The 14,245-nt window shown below is 40.5% G+C and overlaps 1 protein-coding gene across 19 annotated transcripts in view; it reads left to right on the top strand.

Annotated features, from left to right (window-relative positions):
- The window catches only part of hspg2 (heparan sulfate proteoglycan 2), a 165,131-nt gene that overhangs the window by 147,844 nt on the left and 3,042 nt on the right, over positions 1–14,245 (top strand). For 16 of the 19 annotated variants that reach the window (XM_021323026.2, XM_021323024.2, XM_036141530.1 and 13 more), the window contains 16 exons: positions 45–189; positions 1,818–1,920; positions 2,006–2,115; positions 2,752–2,860; positions 2,986–3,084; positions 3,196–3,417; positions 5,151–5,395; positions 5,488–5,659; positions 7,407–7,529; positions 7,906–7,962; positions 10,008–10,083; positions 10,212–10,290; positions 10,657–10,704; positions 13,085–13,155; positions 13,268–13,351; positions 13,597–13,700. In XM_021323026.2, coding sequence (XP_021178701.2) covers positions 45–189; positions 1,818–1,920; positions 2,006–2,115; positions 2,752–2,860; positions 2,986–3,084; positions 3,196–3,417; positions 5,151–5,395; positions 5,488–5,659; positions 7,407–7,529; positions 7,906–7,962; positions 10,008–10,083; positions 10,212–10,290; positions 10,657–10,704; positions 13,085–13,155; positions 13,268–13,351; positions 13,597–13,700 — 1,847 coding nt within the window. The remainder of the gene's footprint in view (positions 1–44; positions 190–1,817; positions 1,921–2,005; positions 2,116–2,751; positions 2,861–2,985; positions 3,085–3,195; positions 3,418–5,150; positions 5,396–5,487; positions 5,660–7,406; positions 7,530–7,905; positions 7,963–10,007; positions 10,084–10,211; positions 10,291–10,656; positions 10,705–13,084; positions 13,156–13,267; positions 13,352–13,596; positions 13,701–14,245) is intronic. The other 3 variants (XM_036141584.1, XM_036141535.1, XM_036141541.1) reach the window with 2 other exon arrangements.

The following is a 14,245-nucleotide window of genomic DNA, read 5'->3' as shown; positions in this document are numbered from 1 at the left end:
GTCGCTGATGATGGCAGTGATTGGAGAGATGTGTCTGGTCCCAGGTTTGACGTCGGCTCTGGCATGGCCACCATACGTGACCCCAACCCCATTAAACTGGGAGAGTTTCACACGGTGGAGCTGCATCGCAACCTTACCCAGGGATCCATCACTGTGGATGGAGGGGAGCCCATCAGTGGAAAATCACAGGTAATGTACTATGCTTTGGGCCAGCTAACTTTTTAAATGCTTTCATAATTACTAATTGATCGATTTCTTGTGTGGAAGGAACCATTACTCTCGTCTTCTTGGGCACAAATAACTTGAGAGCCTTTTTGATGTTTTTAAAAACATTTAAATATCACATAAAGACAGAATAGGGGCTGCACAGTGGGGCAGTGGGTAGCGCTGTTACCTTGTTCTCCCTGTGCATGCATGGGTTTTCTCTGGGTACTCCAGCTTCCTCCCACAGTCCAAAAACATGACTGTTAGGTTAATTGGTCTCTCTAAATTCTCCTTAGGTGTGAGTGTGTGTGAATGGTTCTTTGTCCTGTTTGTCTCTGTGTTGCCCTGCGATGGACTGGCTACCTGTCCAGGGTGTACCCCGCCTCTCGCCCATTGAATGCTTGAGACAGGCACCAGCACCCCTCGCGACCCCAAGAGGGATAAGCGTTTCGGAAAATGGATGGATGGGTGGATAAAGACAGAATAAAAATAATTGATTGGGTGAAATTCCCACGGTGGTGTTGTTGTTCTCCAAGTCAAGGTGTCACAAACACACAATGTCATTTTGGCTGAAGTTTTGACAGTGCAGCTGCAACAAAATGCAGCAAAAACTCCAAAAACGAAAAGGTAGCGAGATTTTGTTTAATGATAGTGTGAGAAAGATAAGAAAAAAAATATTGTATTTGATATTTTTAAGGTCATGGTTTCTCTACGGACACAACTGTACATTAAACTTTTTAAAATACACATTTAAAATATATATATATTTATATATATTTTACTGTATGTTGTCGCAAGTACCTCTATCTTGAAATGCATTTCAAAGCTGCAGTATGACAGGATTTGGACTATTTCAGTTTTGGCTTGTACTTGTACTGACGACTTTACACCACAGTCAGCCATTCACCCCTTCACACACACATTCACACCCTGACGGTGTAGCTGTGGCTACAAACATAGCTGGGGCAGACTGACGGAAGCGAGGCTGCCATACATCGGCGCCACCACGCCCTCTGACCATCAGCATCAGCCGAAATGTATTGCCCAAAGACACAACGACTGAGACAGTCAGAGCAGGGGGGCCGAACCGGCAACCCGCTGGTTTCAGGACGTCCTCCCTAAATCTTCTGCCACCGTCGCCCCATATGTTGACTCCTGATGTTTTATCAATGATATTTAGGAAACTTAAAATTTTTCCCAGTTTGATGCCAGTAAAGGCTTAAAGTATTAAAAATATTCAAGTTTTATTCAAGTTGTCCAACATATTGAATGGTGATTATTACTGTTTTGCTCCGATGCCATTTTTTGGCCCCGATACCCGATACCTGGCTGTGCAGTATCGTTAGATGTGGATTAATGTCGTCCATCAAAGTATTCAACAGTACTATTGCAAACTGCATTTTAAGCAACCATACTTTTTAATTATTCGGGACAAGTCCTCATCGACAAAACATTGAAAGGGAACGTTATATCTTTCAAAAATAAACCTAAAAGGAATCAAACCTTTGGACGAACCCTTGAGGAATAAGATTTGTAAAAGTAATTACACCTGTAATCCAACTGTATCATTATACATTTCTCTCACTTAAAATTGAATGTACTCTGCTTATCAGGGCAAGTTCCAGGGCCTTGATCTGAATGAGGAGCTACATGTGGGCGGTTACCCCAACTACACATCAATCGCCAAAACAGCTGGCATTAAGACCGGTTTTGTGGGTAAGACTTCATACTTTTTACCCGCTGAGAGAAATATTGGGTGGAGGTTGTGTAAATACGTATTTTTTCCTGATTTTTAATGAAGGCTGTATACGTCAGCTGGTCATCCAAGGAGAGGAAGTCATCTTTAAAGAACTCGACCGCAGCTCTACCGGGGTCACAAACTGTCCCACCTGCAAAGATTATCCATGCCAGGTCAGTTTAACCTGTCAAAGTGTCGTATTTATGGACCATGAGGCTTATTAAGGCGTATTAAATATTTGTCCCATGTGTGTAATATCACTCCGTCCCTCCTGAGAGGGAGAGCTATTTGTCTCTGTTGGGAGGACAGAGTAGTTGGACTACACTGCCCTGTTTCTAACATAAGGCCAAAATAAACTGAACTTTTATATTGAATTAACTTACTAGTTACAACTTATTGTTGCTAGCGCGTACTCTGGGTGCAGGAATGAATACATTTCTAGTTTACACATTACAGTCAGGCAGTCGTGTAGACAGCTCAGGGGTCCTGTTATGGCACCAATCAGGTAGTGACAGTGTACCGTAACGATCCGAATATCCTTTGAGCGGAGCGGCTTCGTTGCTAACCAAAGTCATACTTACACATTTGAATAGTTTTTTGAGCGCATTGTACCACATACAATCAGTCAGTGAGAACGAGAAGTATGGTAATATATATATCATATATAAGGTGCATCAGATTATAAGGACCACTATCAATTTTTGGGAAATTTTAAGGTTTTTAGGTGCACCTTATAGTCCAAAAATACGGTAATTTCTCAACATTTGATTTATCTCTATCTTGGAAACTCGCTTCACTTCATTTTGCAGAATGGAGGAAGGTGTGAGGATTCAGAAGCCAGCTTGTATAGGTGCACTTGCCCCAGAGGATTCACAGGCAGCAATTGCCAGCATCACTCATCTCTGCACTGCCACTCAGGTGAGTGCTATAGAGGTTATGAATAAATGACAGCCATATGTATACGCTTGTAAAAGGTGGCATTAGAACCTTGGATAAGAGGGATTCCTTCTGTTGGTAACATTTTGCATCTGTGACTCCCTCAGAGGCCTGCGGACCTGATGCTACCTGCATCAACCGGCCGAACGGCCTGGGCTATGACTGTCGCTGCCATCTGGGCAAGTTTGGAAACAAATGCATGCAAGGTGAAACAGGCTGTAGCCTTCATCGCTCATAAAACCAGCAATACATGGGCAAGCTCAAGTAATTCCTGTCCATGAAGAGTTATTTCAACATGTCTAACTGATATTTACAAGGTGAGTTGGTGACGACTCCACTGTTTGACGGGGACGAGTCGTACATCGCTTACCCACCCCTGACCAACGTCCATGACGACCTGCGGGTTGAGCTGGAGTTTAAACCCCTGCAAAGGAATGGCCTGATGTTCTTCTGCGGCGGTAAAAAAACCAAAGTGGAGGACTTTGTGTCCGTTTCAATGGTGGAGGGACATGTGGAGTTCAGATATGAACTTGGCACAGGTAAGAATCAGGGATCTTTTTTGTCTTTATGTGTTACCATAATGGAATTTAATGAGGTAGACATTGGCACAAAATGTGCATAATTACACATAAAACAAGACATGATGTTTCCTTTTTTTTATTAAACAATTGATTGCACTGGCCAACAACACTCCCTGAGGGCCTTAAGCGTGCAAATAGTCCTTTGCAGCCGATGTGTGTGACAGCAGTCTACAATACTGTGCAATACATTTAGTTGCAGAACTGTGCAATTTGCATGGATGTCCAAGCAGACAATCCCTGAGAGATAAAAGTGTAATTATCCTAAGGTAAACACTACGTAGTATAATCACAGTGTATACCAGGGATGTCCAAACATTTCGGCACATGGGCCAAAGTTGTCAGAGCAAAAGCACCTGAGGGTTTGGTAAATGAATAAAAAACAAAAAAAAAAACAATATCTACAAAATGGGATCATTTTAAATTAACTTGTCAGATTTTCTGTAGGAATGGGTTGTGTAAATCATTGTAGGTCCGAATGTGATTTGACCTAAAGATGGTCAACCAGTTTGCAAATTATTTTGGCTCGATTGAAAAAAGAAAGGAAAAAAAAAGCTAACTCTTTTTGGTCTAGTGATGAAAGAACAGGATTTGGGTCAGTATTTCTTTGAAAACACTTGCTTTATTTAGTCAATTTTGATAAATAATTTTAAAGCAGATTTTAATGCACCAAAGTCTTGATTTAAGAAAAAGCTGTGCATAATTGGGACATGGAAAAAAAAAGATTTTCCTAATATTCCTGGATGAAAATTCATGTCATGAAAGTAGGACATCTAGTCTTATTCAGCCCACGTTAATTTGATCCCCAGACATAAAGTTGTGGAGAAGTTTTAGGCCAAGTTACGTTAATAAAACAGGATGCTAAGCTTTGGACTTTTTAAAGCACACCGTTCAGTCCGTCGTCTGAGAATGGAAACAGTTCGACACAACTACAAACTTACCAAGGACATTTGGAAGGAGGTGCTCTGATCAGATTAGGTCAAAATCAAACTTAAATTCTAAACTTAACTAAAATGAAATACAGGGACGCTTCAGAATCAATGGTATATTGGTGAGCGGTAAATGAACCCGGGAGAAAAACCTTTTGGGCACTGCAAAAACAGACTAAACTAAACTAAAAATAAGTTAATTTTTTCTTGAAATGAGCTTATTTGTACTTTATTTGAGCAGGTAAATAAGATAATCTGCCAATGGAATAAAATTTTTGCACTTAAAATAGGAAGAACTCATCTCCATCAACTTACTTCAAGTGCATTATATCTAATTATCTTATTTTAGGGGTAAAAGTACTCTTTCTGTTGGCAGATAATCTTATTTACCTGCTCAAATCAAGGACAAATACACTAATTTCAAGAAAATTTTACTTATTTTTGGTTCTGTTTTTGCAGTGGGGGTTGTAAAGGATTTGAGCCAGGGATGCAGGTTCACCTTCCAGCAGGACAACACCCCCAAACGTACAACCAAAGCAACATGAAATGGGTTTCGATTATATCATCAAAGCGTGTTAATATTGTAGAATGGCCTAGTCAAAGTCTGCGCCTGAATCCAACTGAGAATCTGTGGCAGAAGGAACATAAATAGTTTTGGAAAGTTCTGTATCACAGTAAAGGTTTAGTTATTTTTATTTAATGAATGTGTTATGGGATGTTTTTAATACTTATGCTTAAGAGCTTTCAACCTCTCTTGAAACCCAGGACAGGCACTCCTCCTCAGTCCTCAGCCGGTCTCTCTGGGCCAGTGGCACAGAGTTGTAGCCGAGCGAAACAAGAAGGCTGGCCACCTGAGGGTGGACCATGGCCCCGTGCAGAGGATGATATCTCCCGGAAAAGCCCAGGGCCTTAATATCCACACTCACATGTACCTCGGAGGAGTGCCGAGCATGGACATCCTGCCCAGGCGTGCGAATGTCACTCAGATGTTTGACGGCTGCATAGGAGAGGTGAGGACTCTTTGTATAGAGGTAGCAGAGCAAAGGTTGCTGGGTGTTTGTCTGGTGGTGGAAGCTCAGACTTGTTTCCTCCCCGTCTGTAGGTTTCCATCAACAACAAGAAGGTGGACTTGTCCTACAGCTTCACAGAGAGCAAATCAATCAGCAATTGTGTGGACAACAGTCCCTGTGACCGGCGGCCGTGCCTGAACGGTGGGGAATGCATGTCCAGCGCAGAGTATGAGTACCAATGCCTCTGCAAAGACGGGTTTGAAGGTCAGTGTTTTTTAAAATGCAACTGATTCGATCTGCTCAGGGGTCAATTTTCCTCGTTTTGGCTAAGGAGAGGATTTTCTTACAGCCATATTGTGTAAAATAACATTCCTCACCATGAGGCCACCATAAAGATGTGCATAAAAGTTTAACATGAGGTAATCTGTAATTTAGAGGCACGATTTTAGAAAGTTTAGAAGCTTTCACCCTTTGATTAGAGTAGAAGACATGGAGGGAAATCCCATATTAACTGTTTTTTGTAACAAAATAACCAGTGCTACACCTGTTGTATTATAGACAATCCTAAAAATGTCCGTAAATTAATTATAACTGAACAAATCTTTTTTTTATTTTGTTCATAGTCTCTCACAGTTTTAGATTAGCAATCCATTACTTCTATTTTCTTTGGGATATGTTGTAAATATCCCGCGATAACGAGGCATGTTTTTCCTTGATGTTCTTCAACATGGGAAAGACAAGAGGGCAGAAGATTGTGTTGATTTTCATTAGTCAGGAAAAGATGGCTAATTTCCTAAACATGCGCGTATCAACTGGAACTGGGATGAACAATGCTGGATAAAGGAGCCACCACACACTGTGCTCACGATGGTAAAGGAGCTAAAACAAATCCCAAAATCTCACTTTTTAAATAAAGTGGCATCTGGGGTTCACCAGTTATTATTAAATTATTTGACCCCAATGTATTCGGAAGGCGTTTCAGGAAAAAAAAAAAACCTTTTCTGTCCAACAATTGAAAAAAACTTTGTATGAACTTTATTGGTACTTTAAATGGAAGTGTGTCCTTTTAGGCAGATGAGGATAAGATGTTTCAAAAATAAATTTGAACATGGAAAAGCCCTTCATAAAAGTCTGTTGCAGGGTCAATGATGGTTTTTCTTCAAAAGCCCTGGAAACCTATTTAAAGGGTAAGGGATCTTAAACCTGAAAGTGGCTCAACACTGGATCCTGCAGCAATATAAAAATACAGAACATGTCGCCAAATCAACTCATAAATGGTTCATCGGGCACAAGATCAACCTTCTCTCATGATCATCTCAAACCCTAGACCTAGATCCGACAGAAAACCTGAGGTGAAGAGAAGAAAGCCTAAGAGAGGATCCAGGTCTGTGGACGATTTTGAGACATCATACGAAGAGGAATGGTCAGAGATCCTTCGCTCTGTATCCTGTATGAAAGCAAAGTGGAACCGAAGTTAAATTCCTCGTTTCTTTGCACAAAGTTAACAAACAAAACAACTGGACTTTTTTCCCCAAGTTTGAAGACGTTTCGCTTCCCATCCAGAGAGCTTTCTCAATTCAAGTGTCTGGAGTAGTGTGAAGCTCCAAGCTTTATATGATTGCCCAAAAAGGCCTTGTTATGGCTTAGGTAACATGCAAATTGACCCGAAACTGTTCCACCATCATTTTGGAATGATCATGACCTGAATGATCGAAAATCTTCACCAGCACTTTGCACAAACTTAAAGTGGATTCTGATTCTCCAATCTTGTGTGACGTTGTAGAAGAAGAGTACCGGAGTGAACCGTATTTAAAATTAAGTTCCATACGTTTTTCAGTGAGAGATTATGCTTCTACAAGTAAATTTACTTTTCCCAAGGTCTTTTATACATCTTTTGCATTGTTTTCAGCATTTGGGGAAGGGGTGATTAAATCAGATTAAACAAGTCAGCCGTAACTACGAAATGACCATAACTCAACCTCTTACCCTCCCCTGGTCTGTGGCCCCGCAGGTGAACGTTGTGAGGTGGTGAGATTTGTGTGCCAGAGCGACATCCAGTGCCAGAATGGGGGTACTTGTGTCAACGGCAGATGTGTTTGCACGGCTGGGCACACAGGCCTCAGCTGCGAGGAAAGTAAGTAAACACGAGAAAACTACCTTTCTTTTTATTTTTTTATGAAATAAGCCAATCCAAGCTGGAGCTATGCAGCGACATACTCTATTGCATGTTTCTGATGATTTCCTGGGAACGGCCAACTTCAACACGTCTGTATGCAGCACATACGTCGGTTGATATATAAATCTGCATTCTCTGGATGGAGTTAATAATCATCAAAGCAAAAAAGACCAAGGCCACAACTTGCAGCCCATATGGCCCACATTTTGCCCTAATTGAGCCTGTCTAATTCCCCATAACTCTCAGCACTGAAAAGCGTGCTGGGAGAGAGAACCGTAACGGGCTGCACGTGTCTTTCTTCTGCACTCTCATGGCTCGTATCCTGCACTCACAGGCCAGGTCTTCACCTTCGCCGAGGCCCAGCGGAGTTCTGAGAGCAGCGAGGCGAATGGTACAGTATCTCAATGTTCTGTCAGCCTGATACGACCGAGACTAACAGGGTCCCGACTTCTGCTTGAGGGGCCCAGCGTCCCGACAAAGATGTCTGTTCTCTTCACCCGCGTGTGCGGAAAACAGAGAAAATATGCGTCTGTTTTCAACCTACAGCTGACCTCTTAACTGCTTTTAAAAGTTTGGGGTAGGGGAAGAGAGCGCCTGAAATAAAAGTATCAGGGAGGCAGCCTGCGGCAGGAAACCGAGTTCTGTTGCCAGATCCCTTCAGGAAATTCCCCCTTTTCTCACGTCTGTGTCTGTTAAGATGCCTACTCACAACTCACAAGTCTTGTTGCCTCAAACCCGCCTGCTCAACAAACAAAAACACTTGTTCTCTCTCCGTGAAGCTCTCAACGGCACGTCGTTCAGTCCTCTTCGTGTGGCAACGCTGACATTCAGGCTACTAACAACTTCAAGTGTCCTCTGGAAAAACACTGGGATATTGTTTGGGTGACTTCGCTGTACATGCATTTGGGACGATTCCGCAGTCGCGGCCAGAGGTTTTGAGACTGACAAACGTTCCAGCTTCAGTGAAATTTGAGCTTATATCAAATGTTTCTTGGCTCCATTTTGTCAATTAGCAAATGGCTCCTGGATTGTTGTGCAAAGTTGCAGACCCCATTCTTTATTATCAGGAGGGAGGAGGCAAGCCCACACATGAATGCTTCATTGTCTGCATGACATGGGTCTTATGGCAGGGTTCACCTTTTCTTAATGACCTTAACAGTCTAAAGGGAGCCTCCATAAAGGAACATGATTTTTCCTAAATTTTTTGCATCTTTTATATAATATCAGGTGGCTTTTTTGCTGCTATTAATGACATTCGACCAGCATCCAACGGCCTCTTCCTTACTTTGTTTGCAGAAATGCTATTTTGCATCAAGACCTCCTTGTGCAAAGGAGCAATGGGAGCACATGTCTCCTCTGAGGTAGCCACGGTTGAAGAAGGAAGAATGATTTCAGGCACCTGTACCTCTTAAAGCATCTGTTCTGCTCTTGTAATCCAATAAAAACGACAGGTTAATATTCACCTCCTGAGACAATAGACTCATTTTAAAGAGCCACCACCAAAAAACTGTAGCTGAAGCTGCCAGGTTTAAGACAAACATGATTTCTGTCAGTATCAAAACCTTTTGGCCAAGGATGCGATCTTCCTGAGAATTCATAAATGTTACACACTGCAAAAAGGGAATGAAAAGTAAGTGAAATTTTCTTTTCAAATCAGTGGATTTTTCCTTGATTTGAGGAGCTAAATGAGACAATTTGCCAATGGAATAAGACTTTTTCACTTAAAATAGGAACAATTCATCTCCATCATCCTATTTCAAGTGCAGGATATCTAATTATATTATGTAAGGGGTAAAGATACTCATTCCACTGGCAAATAGTCTTATTTAGCTCCTCAAATCGAAGAAGAATACACTCATTTCAAGAAATGTTTACTTACTTTTAGTTTCCTTTTTGCAGTGCAGCCAGTGAGGAATGGTGATCGCGGGCTGGGAGTCGATATCTGCATCATGGAGTTTTGCTGTAAACTATCTGCATGTTAATTCTGTGAATAAGCTGAAACGCAGAACTGTGATGTTAACTTTCTGATATGCGTTTAACAGAAGCGTTTGTGTCTTTTGAGAGAAGAAATAACGTCCTACCTCATGCAGATGAAAAGTTGCTCATTAAAATGATCAATAAATGCACCATGGGCACATTAACAAAATGAAGTCAATGTACTTTGCTCTGTTTGTATGGGGTTTAACATGTTATTTGTTTTCCTAAAAGTGACACAATTTTACTTTAAGCAGCATTAACTCACACAATTCTATGTAAATTGATTTCGGTGATGGGATATGTTCGTCTTCAAATGTTGTAAATGCATGGCGTTTTAAACCGAACCAACCACATCATGGAGTCTTCTTTTTGTTCACCACTGGAGGGAGCCACAACAACAGGGATGGTAGACTTAAGCATTAACTTTTTGTGTTTTTTTTTTTCCCCATGTGCTTCCAGATTCCCCTTATCAGTATGCAGCACATTTCCAAAATGATGGCTACATTGCCCTTCCTAAATCAATTTTCCCAAGAAGGTAACTTTATTTTAGCCCTTTCCTTCGTGTTTTTCTTTCTTTCTCACAGATGATGCATGATGACTTTGTACACATCTGTTTTCTTAACCAAAAAAACGAATTAATTGTATCCTTATTTGATCTATCAGTGCCCATGGCTCTCCAGAGACAATAGAAATGGAAATCAACACCAGCTCCTCTGAGGGCCTGATCCTATGGCAGGGAGTGGTAAGCCTGGCCCCCCCACCACCCACCCATGCACTTCCAGTCTGACCATTGTCATAGGATACCCCCCCCCCCTTAATTTTCCTAAAAAACCCTGAAGTGTTAATCATCATGATAATCTCACCTTTAACAATGTTATTGTCACAGTGATTTTCCGTAACATTCCTTGTCAGTTGTCTTTGCATCATCACTGTCGAATTATTGCATTTTTCTGTCATCTGAACCTTATCTGGGTAGCGTTCTAGCGTCATCAGAATGTAAAATTGACTCCGTGGCATTGCTGGGCATGCTGGCTGAGATCAACGCCTCTGTCTTACACCACTAAACACATGCATGTGCTTCTATTAACTCGCCCTCCATTTTCCTCAGGAGACCAAAGGCGCACGAAATTTGCGAAAGGTGCATGCTAGTGAAAAGGTATCCACTCGAACACAAGACACTTTGTAGTTATTTAAATAGGGGCACGATGCCTTGAAAGGTTGAACCCTTTGACTTTTCCACATTCTTTCACGTTACAACCACAAGCTTTAATGTATTTTACTGTGATTTTATGTTGTATGCCAACACATTGGAGTGCATATTTGTAGGGGTATACATGTTTGTTTTTGTTTTTTTACAAAAACAAATATAAAAGTGTTGATTGTATTCAGTTTCAGCCCCTGTCCCTCTGATGCCTCTGAAAAATAAAATCCAGTGCAAATAATGTTGTGAGGTGCAGAACGAAACTGAGTCTGTGTAATGTGATCCCAGCTTAAATCCAGCTGATCTGAGAAGGTCTCAGGGTTTGTTAGAAAACATTAGTGAACACAGCGTTGTGAAGACCAAGGAACACAGCAGACAGGTCAAAAATAAACACTGCAAAAAGGGATTCGAAGTAAGTAAAACTTTCTTAAAATTTGTGTATTTTTCGTTGATTTGAGCAGCTAAATAAGACTTTTTGCCAATGGAATAAGATTTTTGCCCTTAAGATAAGAACAATTCATCTCCATCATCTTATTTCAAGTGCAGGATATCCAATTATCTTATTTAAGGGGTAGAAATACTAATTTCATTGGTAAATGGTCCTATGTAAAATCAAGGAAAAATATACTAATTTCAAGAACATTTTACTTGCTTTGAGTTCCCTTTTTGCAGTGAAATTGTGCCGGAGTTTTGAGAAGAGTTAGGTATACAAAACAACATCCTAAACTTTGAACATCTCAGAAATCAATGTTCACTTCCTTATCTGAAAGGAGGAGTACAACAACATTGTGAACTGTTCAACACATGGCGATTCACCGCAACGCCCATGGTAACTTTAGAGGAGTTGCAGAGAGCCTAAGCTCAGGTGGGAGATGATTTTCAGAACAACAGCTAGTAGTGAGGTCAACACATTTCTAGCTGGAGTGACATAACATTGTTGAACGAAAACCGTAAGAAATCCTACTTGCAACTTACAAAAGAGTACAAAGGGGATGCAACAAACACATGGAAGAAGATGCTCTGCTCAGATGGTACTACATTTTCAGCTTTTGACCCGTACCCAAAACACTATGTGGGGCGAAAAAATAACACTGCATGTCTCTCTTAAAACACCAATCCCACTGGAAAAATGCTGTAGAGAGTCTTCAGCTGGGGCAGGACAAGCAAGTTGTTAGAAATGTAGATTGAGTAAAATAAAGGGCATTGCTGAAGAATAACAGTTATAAGCTGTTAAAGACTTGAGACTAGTCTCTGGCATGATAAGTTAGGTGGGGCACAATGTCAACACCGATTAGCAGCAACTAATTTTTTTGTGATGCATACAACCTGACTTTGATCAATTTTAAATGAAACAGATAAATTAGCATAGACCAACACAGTAGAAATGCCATTTTATATAACTTAAATGTAATTCGATTTTTATTCATAAAATTACAAATAAAGTCTCACTCATAATGTTAATTTATTGAACATAAAAGATTCACATCAATCGTTTAATAAGCCAGTAAGGACAATCAACACTAGATTGTCGCACACTATGCGGCAGAATGTAAACGTAGCGTGTGCGTTTCCAGTATTTTGATTGGACGATCCGAGCTTGGGGCCAGAGGAGTTATGCCCTACAGCTGTCTACTAAGAGCGTGTTGGGCGTGCACACTGCGATTTCAGATGTTCATTATTTAAACAAACGTTGGTGGGCCGGCGCCAATATCAAGATGCTTCAAGAGGATTTAGCCTACTGAGCTTGTCAGCTTTCTGGCAGACTTAGATATATAGACACAAATGTTTCTAACAGAATTTTATTGGTAAGGGAATCAGTCTTTTATACAATCTCGCTCTAAAAAGAATGATCCTGTCCCACTGATTATTGCGAACATAGAGCTCCATAGCGACATCTGGTGGGGCCTGACCCCCCACTGGCCCCAAATGCAGAGACGCCACAGGTCCAGAGTAACATGGATTATTTTCATCAACTTCACAATTATGCACCGCTCTGTGTTGGTGTATCACAAACAAATCCACCCAAGATGCATTCGAGCTTGAGGACGTAACGTGACAACATGTGGAAAGAGTCAGGCATTGTGTATACTTTTGCAAGGCTTTTTCCTTTGCATTCCAGGTGAAAGTGTAAACATGTGTTATTGGACTGTGTGAATTCATGCTTGCTATTTGACCAATGTTGTTTTGCATGGCAGAGTTTGTGTCACATGTGTCATGCTTGTTCAGTACAGTCCTTAATGTGGAAAGTTACTATAAGCCACTTAGGGGCCAGAAGTTCATTGTGCTAAATACCTAAACCGATCCTCCTCTATTGACGTTACACATTTGTTTTTAGGTACCTGGAGAACATGGCAAAGGCAAAGACTTCATCAGCCTTGGCCTTCAGAACGGACACGTAGTTTTCAGGTGATTCCACGCCGTAATCCTCTCGCTCCGTTGAGCCCCAGATAATGTAATTTAAATCATTTTAAGTTAATGGTTATTTTACAGGAATGATGATTATTTGTATGATATCTAGTTACCAGTTGGGAAGTGGAGAATCAAGAATAAGATCGATAAAGGCCATCAACGATGGAAAGTGGCATAAGATCACAGCAGCCAGGTGTGTTTGTTTGCAGTTTTAGTGGATGTTCTTGGAGGAACAATTTTTAGTCGCACAACAATGAGTCAAATACTTTTTTTTATATCTGCCAAGATAAGTGGACAAGAATGGAAAGAAAATTAACAATGACTCATTTCCGTTTAATCTTTAACTTTTAAGACCCCCTTTTCATGAAATACTGCCATCGTTATTTTTCATTTTCTTCCCTTCTTTGATCCTAACTTTCCGTTTCTGTTTTCTTACAGATTTGGAAAAGATGGTTACATTCAAATCGATGGAGGAGACAAACAACATGGACAGTCCAAAGGCAAAAGCCTCATGGTTAACACCAAAGGCAGCATATACCTGGGTGAGCAGCTTACCTCACAGTATTCATTCACAGCTTAACCAAAACAGGATTTTCAGTGTTTTATGCAAATATTTGACACTTCTAGACCATTTTTTTTTATTGTATTAGGCAAATATGTTTTTAAATCAGTTTTTGGTTTAGTTAATTTCTTTGAGATCAACGTAATCATAGGCTGAAATACCAACAAGCAATAAATTATTAAGGTAAATGAAGTCCAGCTTTGCTAGTAGAAAGATAAATTAACATCCCCTAGGCTGACTGAAAGGGAATGCACAAAATTAACAGCTGTTTCAATCATAGAGCTAAAACGTTGTTTTTCTCATTATTTTCAGCAATTTCAAATTACAACAACAAATATTCTGCATTGCAAAACATATTTTTTTTATTTATTTGTGGTACGTTTAGAGCTTTATTCTACATGCTAACCTTTCTAGCCATCTGCTTGCTAGCTACACTCCTGGTTTTTATGCTAAATAATTTTGACTCATGTGTTGTTTGGTTTCATTTGCATTACTCCCATTTGTTTTATTTTTTTAACAGTTTAA

The sequence above is a fragment of the Fundulus heteroclitus genome, chromosome 1, assembly GCF_011125445.2.
Source record: "Fundulus heteroclitus isolate FHET01 chromosome 1, MU-UCD_Fhet_4.1, whole genome shotgun sequence".
In the NCBI taxonomy this organism is placed as follows: Eukaryota; Metazoa; Chordata; class Actinopteri; order Cyprinodontiformes; family Fundulidae; genus Fundulus; species Fundulus heteroclitus.
This window is presented reverse-complemented; position numbering and strand designations above follow the sequence as displayed.